Source organism: Rhea pennata, chromosome 2, assembly GCF_028389875.1.
Source record: "Rhea pennata isolate bPtePen1 chromosome 2, bPtePen1.pri, whole genome shotgun sequence".
In the NCBI taxonomy this organism is placed as follows: Eukaryota; Metazoa; Chordata; class Aves; order Rheiformes; family Rheidae; genus Rhea; species Rhea pennata.
This window is the reverse complement of record NC_084664.1, coordinates 78927080-78948143: the sequence shown is the minus strand read 5'-3', so window position 1 is coordinate 78948143 and position 21064 is coordinate 78927080. Positions and strand designations below refer to the sequence as shown.

The following is a 21064-nucleotide window of genomic DNA, read 5'->3' as shown; positions in this document are numbered from 1 at the left end:
ATCCTTGTAGGTATTGGAAGACTCAGATTTTTTCCTTTGTTACATTTCCATCTCGTAATGGTTTGGGCTAAAGATCCTGGCACCTTCTGAAACAACAAATCTTGCATAGTTCTTGTGCAATTTAGTGCAGATTTCTACGACAACTTCTTACATCATCAAGAAGCTGTAAATTTATGTTTCTATAAAGTTTACTGTTCAATTGCAGTATTAAAGCATGTTTAAGGACAAACTTTTTTTTCGAATCTGAGCAACGTCCAAAAACTTTCAGCAAATCAATTTAAATAGATTAAAACTTAAAACTTTGAATCATCAGCACCCTAGGAAACTCTGTATTATTACCTCCAAGTAGGTTTATTGAGATTTATATATAATAAAAAGAAATGACGTTTGTAATTTAAAAAGAAGTACTCTTGAGAGAAACTATTTCAAGGAGGTGACTATGTAATCCGACTTTGTATTTCAAGGTGACTAGATAATCTGACTTTGGGAAGAACTGAATCTTAACATGTTTGGAGTAAGATTTGACACAATTAACAAAACAGTATAAAAATAGGAAGCTGCTATAGAGCAGCATTCTAACTTCAGAAGGGTTTTATTCTAAAAAGTGATTAGAAAATTTGAAACATTATTACTCAGTAGAACTACTCCGTGCACAATCATTCTTTTCAGTCTCTGAAAACTGAGATCTGAGTGCTTGTCTTAGATGTTCAGAAAATCCATTTTTGGGGCCCTGCTATAAAATGCCACTTCAGGAAACAGAATTTCACAATAGCTGAGGATGGAATATACAAATACATGTCTTTGTATATTCAGTTTGTACATTTGGTGAAATATGTGATTCTATACTGGTACTGTTGACTTAGTTTTCAGACATGAATTCTGTTAATGTCTTTTTATAGTTTACGGAATGATTATTAATCAAACTTCTACTTACTAGACAGTTAGAGATGGTCATATGTATCTACTTAAATTTTGTTATAGCTAATAGTCTTTCTATTACATATTTGATATTCTTCTCCTTTTAAACTCTTTTTTAGGCATATCAAAATTGCTTTCACAAGATAAAGAAGAAACTGGAACAAAATCCAGCTGAAAGGCAGTTTAATTTTAGTGAGATGTATATCTTTGGAAAATTTGAAACCTTTCATCGACGTCTGGCTAAGATAATAGAAGTTTTTAATACTGTTAAAATTTACTCAGTTCTACAGGAGTCTAAGATAGAGGGATTGGAAACAATGATCGTAAAATACGAGGTACACAGTAAATTTTGGAAATCCTGTCAGTCTAGCTTGATGTGGAAGCAATAAATAATGATGAATATTAGAAAGTATCTGTTAAGAGAAAAGAATAACTCTATAAGCATATTACTGGGTAATATTTAGTGTTCTAAGTGCATGATCTCTTGGAGCGTGAGCAGACAAGATGAAAAGGATGTATGAAAAGCAAATTTTAGCTTTAGCAAAAAGACAAAGTAATTAGAGAACTTTATAACTGGAGTAGTTGGAACCATAACTTTGTGTTATGAGCTGCAGAAATGAGAATTACAACATTACTATCTTAAGAAATGTTTTGCCAGCTATTAAAACGTATAGTGACGAATATTGCAGGCTGTCTGCATCCCTTGCCCACCGTGCCGGGGCACCTGGTCATTGCCTAGCACTGACGACTTGTTCCATTGTGCTGGTGCTTGATGCTGCAGTCAGATTTCCTTGCAGCTTGGAGTGGAACAAACCTCTGTTCCATTTCTGTGCTGCGTAAATGCAAACAAATGTATCTTTGATTTCTTGAAACAAGTCACTTTTAGCATAAAGGGGGGGAAAAAAATCTTGAACTCTTAAATTTACCTCATTTCATTAAGGAAATGGTACATTTTATTCCAGCAAAATAGATTTTTAGATGTGCTCAAAGTCTGTACTCATCTAGAGTACAACTTGATAGCTTTGTCCTTCCTGAATGTATAAAGAGTTAATTCACAGAGGACTCTCTTTGGGGTAAGAAATGGGGAAAAGTGACTTAGCTGCTTTGTGCTGGAGAGCTCTCCAAGTCTAGACCTTTTCTTTTGTAGCAGCAAAATCTCTTTGTATTACTACTGTATTACTTCTTTTGGCGTCTTTCCTGGCCCTTTTATCTAATACAAGTGAGACTTGAACAACAAGGAACACTTGTAAGAATATAACCGTGCTAAATCATGTTCTTTTCTTTCCTTCCTTCTTACTGAGATTAAGTTTATTTCATAGCACAACTTGACATGTAACAAGTAGTCTTCCCTGTTTTCTGGAGCAACAGTTAACTTTCCTTATAATATATATCTTAATTAGAACAGTGTCATGATAATTATGGCATTTATAAGTGTCAAAATAAATCAGAAGTATTCACTGTATGTAATATGTAGACTGCTTTTAGAGATCATATGTTGGCAATACATAAAATGTGGTGTTCTAATTTGCATTACCATATCCCTCTTCCTTTCTGCTGTCACCATGAGTAAATTACTTTGTTGCTTTAGTTAGCTAACCCTAGGGTAAAATGTGAGCAATTCCCTGTTGCACTCCAGGGTGCAGCCTGGATTCCGGGCTCCTGACCACATGCTTCACACCTGCTTGTTTCCTCCTTTATTCCCTCCTGTAGCGAACTGTCTATCTTCAGGAAAGAAATCTAGGCACTACTGAAAGGATAGCTTGGTCCAAGATCTCCTCCAGAGGGGAAAAATTTTTCTCCCTTCAGTGTGAACTGCTCTCTAAAGCTATGCCAACAGACTTCTCAGCAACACATGATTTTCAGGTCATGCTATGAAGGAATTATTTTCTTAGGCTGAGATACAGGCATCTCATCTGGGGCACTTTCAGTTGAAAAACCACCTGTAACTATCAGCCCAGTGCTCTGGTACAGTCTGCAAACTCTATACAGACATACTACACGACCCATTGAAGCACTGAAATACTAAAGTACTGGTTTATCACTCAAATTCTTCAGCTATATGGACAAGTCGTGGGAGATGCTGATGAAGATATGCTTTCATTTGAGTGGACAGCCACAATGGAAGAGAAGTCAGGAGTAATAAGCCTCGGGGTGATGAATGTTGCATCTTACCAGGACTTTTGAGTAGTCTCTTTTTCTATGAAATTAGTTAATTTGAAGACATGGGAAATACTAATGAGGGAATTATTTTCCTGTATTGAAGTTGAACTTTGTTAACTTTTAAATATTGTTCGTTTATATTTTAAAGTACTGAACCTTTGCATAAGAGAATATTTAATAAGTTACAGGTATCTTTGATGAAAAGCTAGAGTTTGTATTTTCCGTCAGTTGTAATTGACTTAGAAGAGTAAGTAACATAAACGAAATTCACCTGGCCATTGCATCAACTTGCTTTTTTCAAACACATTGTATTGGTTTGCTTATAGTGCTTAGCAAATACTGGTTAACTAATGGTGAAGGCGAATTGTAAAGATGCACAGCTCATCGAGTTAAATATTTCAATGTGATACTTTTTTGATAAGACAATTTGATGATTTTTTTTTCTCTGAAACTGTTTAGAGCATTATTGACACTATGAAGAACAAGCAGTACAATTTTTTGGATCAGCGCAAGACTGATTTTGACCAAGACTATGAAAAGTTTTGCAAAGAGATAAATGATCTTCACGTAAGTTTTATGTTTTAAATAATAATTTAATTTCCTGATGATTTCTCCTGGAAAGCAAAGTACCTCTATGCAAGCTACCACCAAAAAAAAAATAATGCAAATCTTAACATTTCTACTGTGATATGGAAAAATAATTCTGATGTATCTCCACTTCAAAACTTGCATTTACTATCTTACATTCAGGCCAGTTTCATAGAATAGGCCAGAAAAGGCCTATTAAGAGGTCCTCCATCAAAAAGATTTCTCATTACCCTACTTTATTGGAATTAACGCTAGCAAGAAGAACACAAAAAAACCCCATGATTTTGTTGGGTGAATGGGAGCGTAGCACCTAAAACAGAGATAATTAATTTTCTCTTAATTCTGAAATCATGAAAAACTATATAAATAAAGTTAATATTTGATTTGGCTGCTGAAGAGGAAAGCAAGCATTCTCTGAGGCTCTCAGCATGGCGGAATGTTTGAGGGTACCAAAGCTTTTATTGGTTTTACAGCGACAGAGAGAACTTCAGAAGAAAATGCCTTGAAAGTTGGTTGTATTTTGTTTCATTTTTTCAGGATGGAAGAAAGAGAAAAATGATGTTTATTGAGGTTGTTTTCACATAAACAAACACTATATATCTATAATATATGATAAATATTATCAAGTAACACCTATTATTATATTTAATATGTAGGTAATATTTGATGTAGTACTATACTGTAGAATTATTTTATCTTTTCCAGGATCAGTTAAGGACTTTTATGGACATTACCTTTGAAAATATTCTGAACACTGAAAGAGCACTGAGGATGTTGAAGAAATTTGAAAGGTACTGTGTCCTATCTAGTTTGCTAGAATTCTGTCAGGCAGTGGAAATAAGTCTTTGAGTGTAGTAGAAAAGAGGAGAATAGAGCAGGAAACGTCTTAAATACAAATGAAAAACAACTCAACCCCCTCTCCTCCAGCTATTCAGCTTTGGTAAGGGGTATTTCCTCAGTAGTGCGGATGAATAAAAAACATCTATTTCCATGTACTGGAAAATGTAAACTATAAATAGACTTTGAACTGTGCCTTTAAAGCTAGAATAGGAATGGGAATACTTTGTTTTGGCTATTAACATATATGCCTTAGTTTTGTCCTTTGATGATGAAATTAATTTATTGCTACAGGGCAACTAGAAAAAGGCAAAATACTTATATCAGGAAAGAGTGAAATGTGACTCGATAGATTCCTATTGTTGCAAAATAGCCTCAGTCTTTGTTGTGTCACTTTTCTTATTATATTCTGTTTATTGGAATAGACTGCTGGTGGTGACTGGTTACAACTGGCTGCAAATAATTTTAGTTTAGTGTTAGAAAACAGAGACAAAGTAGAAAATGTGTAGGCTTACTTGGAAACTTTTATCATCTGGCCTAAATCTTGGTTGCTTGGAATTACGTTGTAATAGTATTTGTTCAAGCTTAGTGAAAACTCTGCTCATAAAGTAGTTATTTTCTAAAGAATGCAAGGGAGTTTTCTAAAGACTGCACGGGAAGATTGTGTTTGTTTTTCCAACAATGTGCAAAAAGAATTTCAGAAGTCTTGAAGGAATATTTCTAATGACTTTTATTTTCTTAGCAGATTAGGAATTCCAAGTCTTGGTGTTGATGAAAAGTACCTGAAAATCCTTCAAAACTATGGTCATGACATAGAAACAGTCTCTAAGCTCTACACTGAACAGAAGCTGGACCCTCCATTGGCTCGTAATCTGCCTCCAATAGCTGGTAGGATCTTGTGGGCACGCCACCTTTTCCATAGGATCCAGGAACCCATGGAGTCTTTTCAACAGCACCCAGCTGTTCTACAAACAGCAGATGGCAAGCGCATAATCCGCAACTACAACAAAGTAGGAAAAGTTCTTCTGGAGTTTGAGGTGATCTATCACAGGGGATGGCTTCAACAGGTAAAAAAGCTGAATTCGATTAGGATATTTCTTCAAAAATTACATTTTTTTTGATATGCTAATAATATCCAGACCAAGTTGGCTCTCCTTTGTGCCAGGTACCATTGAAACACTGCATTACAGCAGTGGGAAGGAGTCTCTGGTTAATAGCAGTGGTCAAGTATGCCAAGGCATAGATTTAGGAAAGGGTACCTCCTAAGAGAGGGATGAAATGAGAAAAGATACTTTCATAATGAGTTTTTATTAATAAGTAGCCCCTATACTGCCTGCAACTGATTTTAGGAGCACGTGAGAGACTTTGTTGGTTATAATGAAAGACATTTAGTATGGAAATATATAAGGAAGATTCAGTGATAGCTTTAGCTTCCACTTATTCTCTGCCATGACCTACTGACTCAGCTGCGATAAGATCATATGGGAGGAGAGAGTTTTTTTCGTCTGGTTAGCTCAAGATGAAATCAGGCACAGATGTTTCCTCTGGTGTGGATAACGTGATTTTGACTGATAATCCACATGTACTCTTTGAGTGACATATATACAGCATCCTGTCTCAAATGGCAGAGCGTTCTGAAGAATTAACAGAATGCTCACTTCTTTTCATCCACTTGGTAAGGCATTACACTCTGTAGTTTAATATTCCTCAGAAAACATAGCTTGCCTTAAATTCTTTATCTCTTTGACGGATTTATCTGTTGGTTTTTGTATGTAGAACCTCTGATTGCTTTCTAATATGTAAATTCGGATCAGATGTCTTCTTCAAGGAGTACTTTCTAGCCCTGAATTCTCTGCATGTTTCTACTGTCCTATCAGGACACCCTCCACCTCCAGTTTCTCTGTTGCCTTGGCAATGAGCACTTTGCAGAAAAATTGGCCTCAGTCTCTCACATCTGAAAGGAGAGGGGTCAAAGTCTCAGATAACTCTTATGATGGAGGTGGCACAATCAACAATGAGGCTACCTCTTGTTCTTGGAGCTCAACTCCAGCTTTTGTAGAAATATCAAAGTCTCTGATGCGGAAAAACATCGGTCTTCCAAAAGTCCATCTTATGATCTATGACCAGAAGCTCCTGCAGTCTTATCCAATCTGAATATACTGTGATTTCCCGAATCTTCCTTCAGCCTACACATTTGCTCTCTCCATGAAGGGTTAACAGATCATCAGACTTGACTGTCTGATATTATGTGCTGTGATGTCTGTGTTGGCTGGGCATACTAATACTCAGGAGAAAGGACTACAGGATTAGAGATTGTATGATGTCTTCTCTTCAGACTGCCTCGGTTCTGGAACTGGATATTTCTTAGTGATAAGAAGCCTGTTACTAATTTTGAATTGGGCATCAGGGAACTGCAGAGTATAATCTCAACTGTTCTTTCATTAGTGATCATGTTTCAAGTACATCAGGTCAAAATTGTGCACTATGAACCTCTATAAACAATCTTTTGCCTGGGCAGTAATGAAAATTACCACATCTGGATATACCAATATCTTTAACTTCAAGTGCTTATTCTGTTAACCTGAGTGTCCCTCTTTGACTACAGAGGCTCTTCATAGGGTGTTTGTATAGTATCCATACCTTCATGTTCTTCAGAAGAGGGGGTGTGGTACTTCAGGAAACCACTGGCATTTCTGTTTGGTGTTTCTATCTTGGACTCAACTTCAATTTTGATTCCAGTACTGTGCCAGATAACTGCATTAGCTCAGCAGCTCCAAGTATACTGAGGATAAGTTTCAATGTCTGCTACTGATACCAGGTCCCTGCCTGGTCACCTTTTAAAAGGGGCTCCTTGTCCCAGTTATGAAGACTAAGCAGGATGTATGCTTCTTGCTTGTGGAGTTGTATCTCTTTCCATTGGCCAGATGATCTAATGATTTTTTTCCCAATATATAAAAGTTGTACCATGCTTTGATAGAAGTCATTGGGTAAATTTTCCTTTCTGTTTTTACAAAATGACTTTAACATCCAAGGCATGAGGCTCTCCCTGGACGATTAACCACCATGAATGTACGCCTGTAGAGAACAACAGATCAATGAGATGCTCTCCACTGGAGAAATATTTTATACTCTTTTTTATGTTCTCATTGATGCCTTTCTATGTGAGGTCCTAGTCCCTATTCTGGTCTATACTCAAAGTAAGAATCTGGCTTCTCCTATAGCACAGTCAAATCCCAGCTGGCAGCCATGAAAATTCACGAAGTCTGCTCCAAATTTACAAGTGTTAGTTGGGAACAAAGGAAGGTGGATTTTAACACAATTCCATATGTTTGAAACAGGTATGTGTCTTGAATGTATTTGAAAAGTATATCCGCTTTATCATCCAGGTACTTGCCTACAGTTCAAAAAATTTGGCTACTGTTAGTCATCTCTCTCCTCTTTCCATGAGGTGACTACTGCGGACATGAGTGTCCCAGAACACAAGGTGGAGCTCCTGCTCTACATGTGAACAGAAGAGCGGGGCAACTGTCCTATGGGGCACACATATATAAAAGAAAGCGGGCCATAGCATAAATCATTTCTCCTACTTTTTTTTTTTTTTTTTTTTTTTTTTGCCCTTTTTACAGTGGAAATCGTTTAGTGTTTTTTTCTGATATTTTAGAACGTTTTTTGCTTTTCTCTGTTTGTTACTGAATAGCCACCACCTTTTTTAGCCCCTTCCTTTAATAGCATAAGGTTTAAAGCCATTCTTTTAGCATTAGATTCAGTGTGGACAAACTAAAATGACAAAATACTAGGCAGTGTAAAAGTTTCTGCAGTTCTATGGTAGTGTAAGAGTAAGCCTTTACTGCTTTATTTCTGCTACCAATATGCATTACTTACTAGTGAGAATGACATAGAAGTTATAAATGGGAGAGGAAAAGATTAGCAGGGAGGATGGCGAGTCTCTGAAGCACAAAAGAGAATATGATGAGATTTGTGGGTGAACTTTGGGGAAAAAATTCAGCAAGGTTGCTATTTAAAACAGCTATACAGAGTGAGTTTGATGCTAGTGGATGGAGCATGATAACTTCACTGGCAAAACTTGGTTAGATGTTCTTTTGAGAAATGTTGTGTAAAATGTCATAATAATGTGAGACACTGTCTCAGCAAGCAGGCTTCAGTGTACGTTATACAAAAAGGAAAAAAGGACCTACAAAGAAATCATTGGGTTACAAGAAATCATTGTGTTATATGACTTTAAAAAAGATCCATCTAAAAGTGATGTATCAAATTTGAGAAGTAAATAATGAACAATAACATTATGTCAGCAAAAGGAGGACTGGAAAATAGGAATAGCAGCAAATTATTTCCTGTAGGGAAATTTTCCTTACCTAAGCCAGGACTTCTTGGTGTCAGTAAGCTTTCCATATGTAGTCTTAGGACTGTTCTCCCTTCTAATAATATGTACAATAACAATATAGCAGATAGTACTATAATATTCAAATATGGCAATTACACCAATAGTGTGAATAGGCTTCCCACTCAAGAACAAAAAATCAATAATTCACATTAATTCTAGTCTTCTTTAAATTTACCCAAAGGTTGGATATAATTAGGAGTTGTAGGTAAGATTAGAGCCCAGCATAACTATTAGGTAGTGCGAAACAAGTGGAAAGAAACTTGAAATCAGTAACAAAACATGTCTGAAGAAATTATGCAAGACGAAATGTAGTTCATCAAGGAGATTGTGTTTAGCATTCAGAATGTGCAAAAAGCTTTAAGGAAATGAGATTTCCATTTTCAGAGGATTGAAGTCAAAAAGTCCATGACTCTGCTTTTAATATTTGACCATGGAATGGGACTTACAAAATTGAAGAACCTACAGAAAATATCTATGCTATGAAGAAAAGTTAATTTGCTTATGGAAAATATCTATCTTATGAAGAAAAGTTAATTTGCTTGGTAAGCATTCAGGTACATACAGGTTACATTAATAAAGTTTTATAGCAATCACAGGATCACAGAATGGTTGATGTTGGAAGAGACTTCTGGAGATCATGTAGCCCAACCCCTCTGATCAAGCAGTGTCACCTAGAGCATATTAGACAGGATTGTATCCAGGTGGGTTTTGAATATCTCCAGAGAAAGATCAATATTTAGTTTTAGTATCTGATTGTGCCAAACTGATATTTGTGTCCAAAAAGAAATGTGTTTTTGTACTGACATGTTTGATAAGGAAAAATGACTTTGTTTCTTGCAGATTGAATTGGCTAAAACAGGACTTCAGGCATCTCTCTTGGTAAAATCTCCAGAAACAGGAGAATTATTTGTGAATTTTGACCCTCAAATAATAACTTTAATCAGAGAAACAGATTGCATGGTTCACATGTGCCTAGAAATCCCACCATTTGCATGTACTCTTCAACAAAATAGAGAGCGATATAAAAAGAACATCAACAGTTTGCAGGTAGGTTTATTTTAGTTGTTTTGAGGTATCGAGAGTATATTAAAATGTCTAGGCTCTATACAAACAGGAGAGGTAAAGAAGATGACTAAGTATTATACATTAAAAGAAAGAGAAGTCTATTTTTTATCTTTTAGACTCACGAGACACTAGGGCAGAAGACACTGCTGTCTATAGAACTTGGGAAATGGTTGAGGATGGGGAGAAAGGAGATTTACAGGATGCCTAACTATGTTGCCAGCTTTCTAAATGATAAGTAATTTATCTGTCATCCAATAATGGAGTCAGCATTGGATACACTCTATTTTGACAGAGTGGGAGGGAGGAGCAGGTGGTATATTCTTTTTAAAAGTGCAAAACATCCAGTAAACAGCAAATGGAAGTGTAGTTTCTGCACCAGTCTTTGACATAGAAATTTGTGGAATAGCCAGAACTTCCTTTTTTTCTCATTCTTTAAATCCCGTGGGTCGTTTTGTCTATGTATGAACTGACAGGTCTAGAGGATTGAAGAGGAGGGTTCAACAATACGTGTTCGGAAGACTATGGCTTCAAAGGATGACTTTATTCTGAACTAAGAAAAAATACTGTGTCAAGCCCTAAAGCTATTGTAAGGATTGTTTCTTGCAAAATATGTGAAACTGTAAGGAGGTTAAAGATGAGTTAGCTTTATTTAAAAATAAATAACAATTTAAAGCTGTGGAAGAGGTGGTCTAATAAAGCTGCTGAAAAACCTCATTTAGATGAATTAATTCTTAGGCTTTTTGTCTCCCAGAACATCCATTTAGGAACTGAAATATGCAAGCTGTTCCCTAAAAAATGTTCTCCTATCTATAAAGGATATTCTTTATATCTTCATTCATGTAAAGTAGCACTGGCATTAATATGAAAAGTGAAAAATTGAACATTTGCCAAAAATACTAGAAAAAAATTCCCAAATTATTGTCTCTTAAGAATTGCAGTGATATGCAGAGGAGTTATCTTAATTTAAGTCATGATAAATACATGGACATAAAAAGGTCTATGTCTGTAATTATTAACTAATGCTTTCACTCTCTTTATTTCAGACGATGCTAGTGGAATATAAAAGAATAAAATTGAAAATACAGCACCCTATTGAGCAGTTGATGACTCCTTGGTTAGCTAATATAGACGATGCTATCCAGCCAGGTCTGATGTTATTGAGCTGGACATCCTTGAATGTTGAGAAATATATAAAGACAATTTTTTACAAGCTAGGTAAGTCTGCTTGCCTTCTCCTGCTCATATATTTCTATATGAATATAGGGTATATTATTAAGCTTATTGTCCTTTAATGACTTGCACTAAATTCACTTATACATGAAAGAAATGGCAATTCCCATCTATCCTGAACTTCACGAAAACTGTTTAAACTTTTTTGTTTCACAGCTTTTCCATATTTGCTAATTTGGATGTGATGGCAGTATGGTTAAATTAAACATAAAATAGTGCACAAAAACTGTTGTGTATTCTGACCTCAAAGAACAATAGTTACTTTTTCTTAAGAGCTTCAAGTTTCATACTTTTACTAATTTTGCCTTCTGTTTCTTTATATACAAAACAACTTCTGAGGGAATAATATCTCAACCGACTTTGCACTGGCACTGCTCAATAGCTTGTCCTATTAAATTTTCTTTTTAAAGTCAATCTCTTTAAAACACACACACACACACACACTTTCCTGGGGAGCAGCTTCAGAAAACAGGTGGATTTGTAGACTTTTTGAAAGAATATCACAAGACTGCAGTGAATTGCACAAGGTTGCACAAAGAATATCATATTGTTTCTGAAGATGCCAAATTTCTGTTGCTTCAGCTTTAATATTACATCAAACACACTTTGGTGTTTGAAATGACTTAAGCTGTTACAGTGTGATTTTTTTTAGTTTAATTGAAAAATTAAAGTACATTTTGCATGCCTACTTGACATTCTACTCAAGTATTTAATTTCAATACAAGTAATTTTAGTTTGAAACAGGCACCTTGCTGCTATTTCAATTTCAGCATTGAAAAGCATGCTACAAAACTGTAAAACTTCCAGTATGTTGATTATTACTTAATTTCTAAAATTTTTTGAAGGATGGACATTTTATTTGTCAAAAGTTTCTGTTGCTAGTGGGCTGTCCAAGTAAATACTAAATTAAGCTGTAAGAAAAAGAGATGTATTCCTGAAATAGCACATAACTGAATTTTAATATCTTTGTATTTCTGTTTGAAATGTATATCCTTTAAGCTCATTTTAACCTGAAGGATAATACAAAATATTATAAAAATATATAAACTATGTGCAGCATATGCTAGATGAGCATATGTTGTGCAAAACATTAATTAAGAGTTCAGTGGTGAACCTTGCAATATGAACTGCTGGAAGTATAGAATTCTGGTGAAATGGAATATGGTTTGAAGTAAAAAATCAAGCAAGACTCTGAAAACACTATTATTTCAAACTTTCATGCGTGTTTTGAATTTTCTGTTTGCTTCAAAAGCTGAGCTGGAGTTATTGCTTGATCGAGTGAATGACTTGGTTGAATTTCGTATTGATGCTGTCCTTCAAGAAATGAGTAATGTGCCTCTCTGTGAGTTGCCAGAAGATGAACCGCTGAACTGTGAGGAATTTATCCAAAAGACTGAGGTTATTAGATAAAATTTTCATTAAAAAAAATTCAGTGCCTTTCAATTAAGGTATTTTCCTTTTCTTGTGAGATGGAAATACTGCACAATTAATGAAGAACGTGTAGGAAAATGAAATAAGGAAATACCTAGTTATTTAACTGGAACCTTAGAAATGAACACAAATGCCAAATGAAAAGATGTCTGAGGGGGGACATTCCTTTCTGAGCTTAATGTCAAGCCAGCTACTCTATGATATTCCTTTTATGCTCTGATAGCACTCAGCTTGAATGTATTTCCCTTGGCATTCTCTGTTTGTCCTTGTTGCCTTTTAGTGCCTTTAAGTAATGCAATTGCCCGTCTCATGCCTGTGAAGAGCCCCATGACAAGTGCACTTGGTTGTCTGAGAGAGTAAATACCACAGAACTAATTGTGTTTCTTAATCTTGAGCTCTCTCGAGCTCACATTGGTAATGAGATGTTCAATACATACTCAGAAGCCTGGATTCCTGTATGAAGGTATTCTGAGAGGAGCTTCTTCCTTTACCCCATCCAAAGACTTATATGTACAGGAGGATGAACTGTAACCATTTCAGTTGTTAGTCTAGTTAGTTTAGCTGTTAGTTAGGTGAAAGCTGATTAAATTAGTAAAAAAGTAAATACCAGAACTATTCTTTTATAAGGCAATTGTGAGAGCTTCTAGCATTTTAGAATATAACGTCTAACTTTTTTTTCCCTCCTGAAATAGAATTTGCCGTGGAGAAGGCAGTAGAAGATCAAGTAGTGTGTGCCCCATCCTTGGCTTCTTGTAGCAGTAAACGCTACAAACAAAAGCTTTGGTTCTCTCACTTTCTCTCTCTTACTGGCCCTCCTTCTTCTGTCCATCATGATGGCTTTTTGTAGTTAATATTGTAAATTTATTTTTTTATTTATTTATTGAGCGATTTACCTTTAGAAACTTCAAAATCCATAAAATTCTACCTTGATCCTGCTGCTACTGTCCTGGTAGGGCTACTACTAAAGTGTATATTCTCTAAAGTAAAAAAGTATAAGAAAGTGAGCATGAAAACTTTCTCAGTACTATGTAATAATTAATATTGCTTAATGTTAATCTTCTGAAAGAAAGCTTGAACTGCTAAACAGCAATCATAACACTGCAATGGTTTATCAATGTGAGTTAAATAGAGTGACTGATGTACTAATCCTAGTTAGGGATACAACGAAACTAGTACTGAGATTTGTTAACTTATTTTAGCTTTTAGTTAGAAAGGAGTAGAAGTAAGTTTTATCATCTGAAAGATGTCTTCATGTTAAAGAAGTTGCTGCTACAAGAATAGGCACACAGAGGATAAAAAACATACCATTTTGTTTAAGAGATACATTGATATAGCAAAGCAGACCCAGGTTCTTTCTCAACTAGACTGAACCTTTGAGAAGATCAAAGATTGTCTTAAAGCTTTGGAAATGACTGAGTCTTGCTACAGGCAGAATTTTTCCATTACTGATTTTAATTAAATAGATGTATCCAGGTTTGAGTGAGCTTAAAGAAACAGGAGATAACAAAGAATAAAAAATTAAAAGGCAATTATAGATAAAATTTATACTTGGCTAAAGTGTACTTCATGAATTTACCTTATGTTTTAAAGAAAAAACAAATCTAACCTGTACTTTAATATAGCTTTGATTTTCATTAAATCCCATTCTTTTTTTCTTCTTCCCCTCCAGTTATAACTTTTCTGTTTATTCTAATCATAAGTACAGCTTTCTATGGACTTTACCACATACTTAACTGTAAATGGAAAATACAATTGGCTTATATTCCTTACGGCACAGCAAATTAGTATAAAACCATAATGATTGGGAAACCCATTAAGGTCTCCCATGTATGCATTGCAAAGTTAAGAAAATTAAGAAATAAGTTGAAGAAATACTTGCTTTTGTGAACATTTTATTAGAACTGTATATTATAGTAGTTGATTCATAACATTAACACCAAGTGAATTATGTAATTTAGGAAATAAGTTACGCCAACTTTGAAAGACAGTTGTGATATCTTGTTTGGCACAAGAATCCAAAACTAAAGTTTGTGACAAACCAATTTAAAAATAGTGTTGTGCGCTGAGCTTTTTCTGATTAATCTGGGGTCTAGAAATCTGTGTTGATAAAGGCTAATATGACTGTGAAATAATCAAAAGAATAAGGAATGCAAGAACATATTTTTGTTTTGGTTTCATAACAGGAGCTCTGTAGAAAAGGTTCCCAGACTTTACATTTAAAAAGCTCACTGGTGGAAGAAGCTGCTAATGAGCTGATTAACATGTTACTTGAAACTGAGTTACAGTGCACAAAAGAAGATGAAAAGTCAGTTGTGCCCACTGGAGAAATAAATGGGAAAAGTTCAGGTAAGACGATACTGTAGTTCTGTGCTTCTGTTCCTTCTCCCTGTTCATAATATGTTTTGGGGGACATTGTAGCACAGTTGACTGAAGTATTAACCAGTGTCTAGTGTCTAAAGCCTTTTGTTTGAATTTGCCTGGGTAATGATGGATCATCTCACAATTATCTAACACCTGCAAAATAGGCCAATATTATCAATCTAACTTGCGTGTTTAAGTATTAATCCTATAAAAACCGCTACTTACATTAATTAACAGCTGGACTTCCTAGAGACTGAATGTTAAGAAGTACTATCTAAATTCTCATGGTAATTATGCCAGTTCAGACTGAGTAGAGAAGATTAACAGGAGTAGGTAAGGAGTAAGGACCAATAAACTGAGGTACAGATGACAAATGGGTTATATCTAGCCAGAATCGTATTCCTGTAGAGATTAACTATACTTCAGATGCATTTGGGTAGTTGCTTTATTGTGTTTTTAAGTTTCCTAGTCAGTTTAACTAACTAGATTAATGTTATTTTATCCACAGAAGAGGAAAGAAGGGCAAAAAGCCTGACTTCCTCCCACATTTCCAGTGAGATATTGGCTGAACTATCAGCTCTGGCAAAGAGGAAGAGAAAGGAATTGGAAGTTTTAGAGGAAGAAGCCAATGAACTTCTTTCCTACTTCAATCGTTGTAACATTGATGCCCTTCTGAAACTCACTCGGAACACTCTGGAGACCATACGCAAGCGCATCCATGCATCTTCTATGATCAGCTTCTTAGGTGGCCTTCTTGCAGTGCTTTGGCTTCCTCATTAATCTATGAGAAGAAATTATCTAGATGTAATATCCCAGAACCATTTCAAACAGAGCCAGACATGTAAAAGAGGGGAAAACCTTTTGAATAAGCTTGTTTGTTATGCCACAGTTGATAACATGATATTTTTCCAAAGGATTTTTTTTTCCTATGAGAGGGGAAACATGCCATGGTGGTGCTCTTTCTGCTAGGACTGACTCCACTTTTTGGAAATGGATATTAAACATTATATGCAGTTGAGTGTGTGTAGGAAATCAGACTTGATAAGACGTTACCAGTTTGACTTTGTTTTTTGCATAAAACTGTGAAAGAGCTAGAGAATAAGGTGTATTCTCTTTCTCTTACTGTCACAGAAACAATACAATGGGTTTTTATCTGTATAGCATATGAGACATGCAATATGAAGAGAATCTAAGGAGCTTATGGAAACTGGGAGTAGAAGCTGGATTAAAGTGGTTTTCTGTTAAACAGAGGCTATAGCAGCACTGAACAAGCTGACAAGGAGCTTCATGGAGAGAAATAGTATGGCACTTAGCTTTGCTTATACTGCTGTAGACTGCTGACCAGCACACGGTCTGTTGTAAATTACTCATAAATCTTTTTTCCTTAAGAAATGATATTCAATATTCCCCACTATGTTGTACATATAGGTTTATATTGTTATAATACCTAGATTGAGATCCTGAAAAAAATGTGAACAACTTTTTGTCTTTCTTTGTTTTTTCTTTCATTTAGAAAATCACAATTCCGCAAAGCAGAAAAAAAGTACTTGTCCTATCATCAGGACTAATATTAACCTATCTATCCCTAATGTCATCATGACACCCTCTTTGGATGAGGTACAGCAAACGCTTAATAAAGTTGTAGATTGCATTATAAGTGTAACAAAAGGAGTTGGACAGTGGAGTAAGGAGAGAATATCAAAGGTTTGTGTCTTTAGTAGCCTTACTTTTTTTAAAAAAAAAGGTTCAGAACTACTGAAAATAGAAAATGAATTTTTATTTTTTCTATAGAAGAAAACGTCAGAGAGAAAAGTGGCTGATTTGCAGTGCGAGAGCAGAGACAGTGATTCTGATGATGGAGTGAAAGAGGCAGGAATGAAAAACATGCATGGTAATGATAAACTCTGACATCACTGAATTTGAATTTTAGGTAAATGTGATTTACACAATATATGTTAAAGGATATTAAAAAGAAAATGCATTGAAAGCAAGAGAATAATGACTTCATAAAATTTAAACCACTTCTGGGAAGAAATAGAATGCAATAACAATGCAGAACTTTTCTTTTTAATTAGAGACCAGGCTTGCCTGAAGGTGCTTGTCCTTGTGTGGATTTGAATAAGGGAATGTTTTGTGGCTCTCTGAGTTGTACCACCTCTTGTCGTTGAAGGCATTAATTCAAAGGAAATTTAAGATGGTATCTTTCGTTGCTGTGTTGCTCATATGTGAACTTGTTTAGATTAAAAACAAATTAATTGTACTTTATACTTCAGGTACTTCAAAAATACATTGCATGGTTTTAGGGTAGCGCTCTAAAAGTAGGGAAGTAATACTTGAACTATTTAAGAAATTGTTTGGTGAAAACCAAGAGTTTGTCTTGCCTGAAATGAAATCAAAAATTATGGTAAGTTCAAATTTTTGTAACTAATGGACCTTCCTTGTATCCTTCTTACTTCTTGAGACATGACTGTAATAAGATTATAGGATTTAATCTTAATTTCAGTTTCAAATTGTCCATCGTGATTTACTCCACATATTTGAGAAAATAAGAAAATGTATGGATCTGGTCAGTGCTGACATTTCAATGAATCACTCAAGGAATGGGAGAGGGAAAAGAGAAGATTATATTTGAAAGATTAGAGTATAACTTTTTCCAGATTTGGCAGGAAATCCAGAAGAAGCAAGTTTCTCCCCAATAGCCAAGTTTATGAGTATGTTGTAGCTTTGTCAGCCTCCTAGATTTTTAACTGCCCTTTTGATTAATAAGAACACTTAATTTTAAAATGTGTGTTTATTGAGAAGGAGGTCATGAGTTTTCATCTGTAGAAATTTGCTTGGCCTAAACCATGTTTACTCTACAACTGCTTCTGTATTTGACTCTGCCTTTATAGATAGTGTTTCCAGTGCACCGTCATTCAATTTGTCTGATCCAGAGCAAAGCAAGAACTACTTCAAGAATGTTTCAGAGAACAAAGAAATTATTAAATTGCTATCTGTACTCAGCACTGTTATTAATTCTACAAAAAAGGTAAGACAATAAGCATGCTAATTTAATATCATTTTCTAAGGGATATTAGTGTATTACTTTAATATCCTTGGGCAGTAAGTGTGAACATTTAAAGTACTGGTTAAACACATGAATGAATCGGAGGCAGTGGCTCGAGAACATGTGTGTCTTCAAAATTGCAATTATTCTTTGAAAGCATTACATGAAGGTAAAATGTACCCAGTGTTAAACATTTCTCCAGGGGATAAAGCATCATTAAAAACATTAAATATAGTTGCATATATATAATTAACACAAAACTGCTAGTAATTGTACAAGTGTGTTAAATATTGTTTTAGTCACATAGAAATTCTAATGCAGCCAGCATGAATTCTGGCCTAATATGCAGAGTTTATCATGCTTTTTGGAAGAAGACTGGCTGTCCGCTTGGCGTTTGCAAAGTGCTACATAGAATGTGCTGCTGGAGGTTAGGAGATCGCTTAAGGGGTATACATGTTTTCTTTGCCCTTTTCTTATTCCCTGCAGTAAACTGTAGATTTAGAAATGGTATTTCTTTGGAGAACTCTGCACAAATTCCTCCTGGAAGCCAGTCCAACCTCACTGTGGAGCCTTGCTGGATGGAAATTTTTGACTTAAAACCTCATAACTTCAGTGGTGCTAAACCATAACTAGCAGAATGACATATAGGCTTGCACTGAAAACTAAAGTGCAGTTGGTAGCAGTGGATAATTATCTTGGTATTTTGAGACATAATTTTTTGTAACTGGAAACTTTTACCTTTCCCTCCAGCTTAAAGGCATGTAAACACAGTGTTTAAGTCATGATGTGAATTATTTCTAGTAGCAATCACCTCTCATGTATTTTTTTAATTAGCTGTGGTGATGAGATTTGTCTACTGGTTGGCATTTTCCTGAATCCTAGAGAACCAGAAAAATAATTCTGTTGCACACTCCTTAAGTAATTTCTAGATCACAGATACCTGAATTGAGTGTAGAATTAAGATTTACATCACCAATATTATATGTGTAAAAAATTTCTATCTTAACTTCATTATTTAGAGAATGAATTTAGTTATGGCTATTTTTCTTACCTTGGGACCTGGAGTTCAAGGTTCACTTGCTTGCCCAGTAAACGGTAGGGAAGGATACTGGAGGAAATTGAAGAAAAGGGCATATTTACATAAGTTTTTTGCTATTGGACAAGTATACTATATTTTAAACAAAAGAAGTATTTTATTTCTACATCCCACATCCATATCCCATAGTTTCTTGGGATTTTACTGGTTGAGGAATCACTTCATTGGAAAATACAGTAACTGAGGTGGCAAATAGAAAATGGTTAGCATACAGTGACTGGCAAGTCATACACCCGCTTGAGTATAAATTTACTAATAGCCTTCTGTTTAGTGAGTGGAGAGGAGATGAAACCCTCTCCATTACTGAGTACTTTATGTTTTGACTGGTAGATGCTGAGAAGTTATATGTATACTACTATTTGCTCAGAATCTTTCTTTGAACTTCTAACGTATTTCAGGAAGTTCTTACAGCTTTGGAGAGTTTCAACCGTTACCACCATATATGGCAAAAGGACAAGGAGGAAACTATTGATAAATTTGTGATGGGAAATCCATTGCTCTCTGAATTTGAATCTCAGATTCTTCATTTCCGAGACCTGGAGCTGGAAATCAACTCTGAGCCTGAATACATCTGCGTGGGAGCTATTGCACTGTATACTGGTATAGTTAAGCTTTATGCTTCTGTCTTGAGATATATACTTTCTGACTCCAACAGGAAGAAGAAATGTGCCTAGGTTTGGAAAGGTTAACTAGGTTAAAGATGGAAAGGAGAAAGAGAAAAATGGTTGTTTGCTGTTCTGGCTGTAAATCCATACAAACAAAACACTTATCTAACACAAGGATGTTCAGCTGGAGTTTCTTGCTCCATCTGGATGTATCTGCTTACTTACAGATTGGATGGTAGATGTTTGTCTATCCTTCTTTCAGTGACTCCCATAAGCAGATTTATGGGAGTAAGATGACACGCTGATCTCATTTTTGTCCTTTCCTGGCTGCATGTCATGAAACATAAGTGAGCGGCTGATATCAACAAAAAAGTCTCTGATTTAACACAATTCGTTAAGTGAAGCATGTATGTTGCTGCTGATACTCTCTTTGCTACTGAAGCCAGGGATCAAATATTCACTTTTCACAAACTTAGATCCCACATCACACAACTAAATTTTGCATAAGCATTTTACAGTAGTGTAACACAGCACTAACAATCTATAATGAACTGTAAGAAATGCATGCTGCTGATTTTGCAGTGTATATCGAAGTTGAGGAAAGAGGATGGTTTCTTCATAAGTGTTTGATAAGGGAGGGGTATCAACCAACTGTCCTTCAGTAAGCTTGGCTGGAAAGAACTGCAGAAACAAACTGGCTGTTTCAAGCCAAGGGAGGCAAGCTAGATCTGATATTTGATAAACCAAAAAGACCCATCAGGTCTTTTGTGAGAGCCAAGCATGGAAAAAGGGACTGTGTCAAAAGGAAGAAATACAAGTGAAATCTGCACAGTGAATGGATAGATATCTGTGTCAAGATTGAAATTCTGTCCAGCTAATATTTTATGTGATGCTTGCGGTAGTATTGATTTTTTTGACTCCTTTGTGAAGATGTGTGAGGAGGAAATTTGTATGGAATGGCACAGCTCCAGGGAAACAGACTGAGTTGTTGTAACATTGCGCAGCAACTCAGCAAAACTTCAATTTACACTCTTAAGGTTTGTCATTTGGTTCTATTGATGCTAAAGGTGAAACTCTTAAAAGTTGGATGGACTGTTTGGTTTTATTAAACCAGACCTCCTTTCTATTTCTTTAGCTTCAATTATCAGGCTCTTAGTTTTTCTGTTCTGTGCATGATTTTATAAAAGATTAGTTTTTGCAAAGATGTTAGACTGAGACAAATGAGAATATTGACCAGTTTGTTACTGATGTGTAAGACAGGAATGTGTATAGTGGTAAATGAACAAGATAGGAAAAGTATGGAGTCCAGCCAGTGGATTACTGTA

The 21064-nt window shown here is 35.4% G+C and overlaps 1 protein-coding gene across 2 annotated transcripts in view; it reads left to right on the top strand.

Annotated features, from left to right (window-relative positions):
• DNAH5 (dynein axonemal heavy chain 5) overlaps positions 1-21064 on the top strand; it is a 139459-nt gene that overhangs the window by 28954 nt on the left and 89441 nt on the right. The window contains exons 11-23 of one of the 2 annotated variants that reach the window (XM_062567994.1): positions 1038-1253; positions 3538-3645; positions 4372-4457; positions 5249-5570; positions 9746-9952; positions 11014-11185; positions 12453-12598; positions 14815-14971; positions 15501-15737; positions 16506-16696; positions 16784-16883; positions 17884-18020; positions 19533-19734. In XM_062567994.1, coding sequence (XP_062423978.1) covers positions 1038-1253; positions 3538-3645; positions 4372-4457; positions 5249-5570; positions 9746-9952; positions 11014-11185; positions 12453-12598; positions 14815-14971; positions 15501-15737; positions 16506-16696; positions 16784-16883; positions 17884-18020; positions 19533-19734 — 2281 coding nt within the window. The remainder of the gene's footprint in view (positions 1-1037; positions 1254-3537; positions 3646-4371; positions 4458-5248; positions 5571-9745; positions 9953-11013; positions 11186-12452; positions 12599-14814; positions 14972-15500; positions 15738-16505; positions 16697-16783; positions 16884-17883; positions 18021-19532; positions 19735-21064) is intronic. The other variant, XM_062567993.1, reaches the window with a different exon arrangement.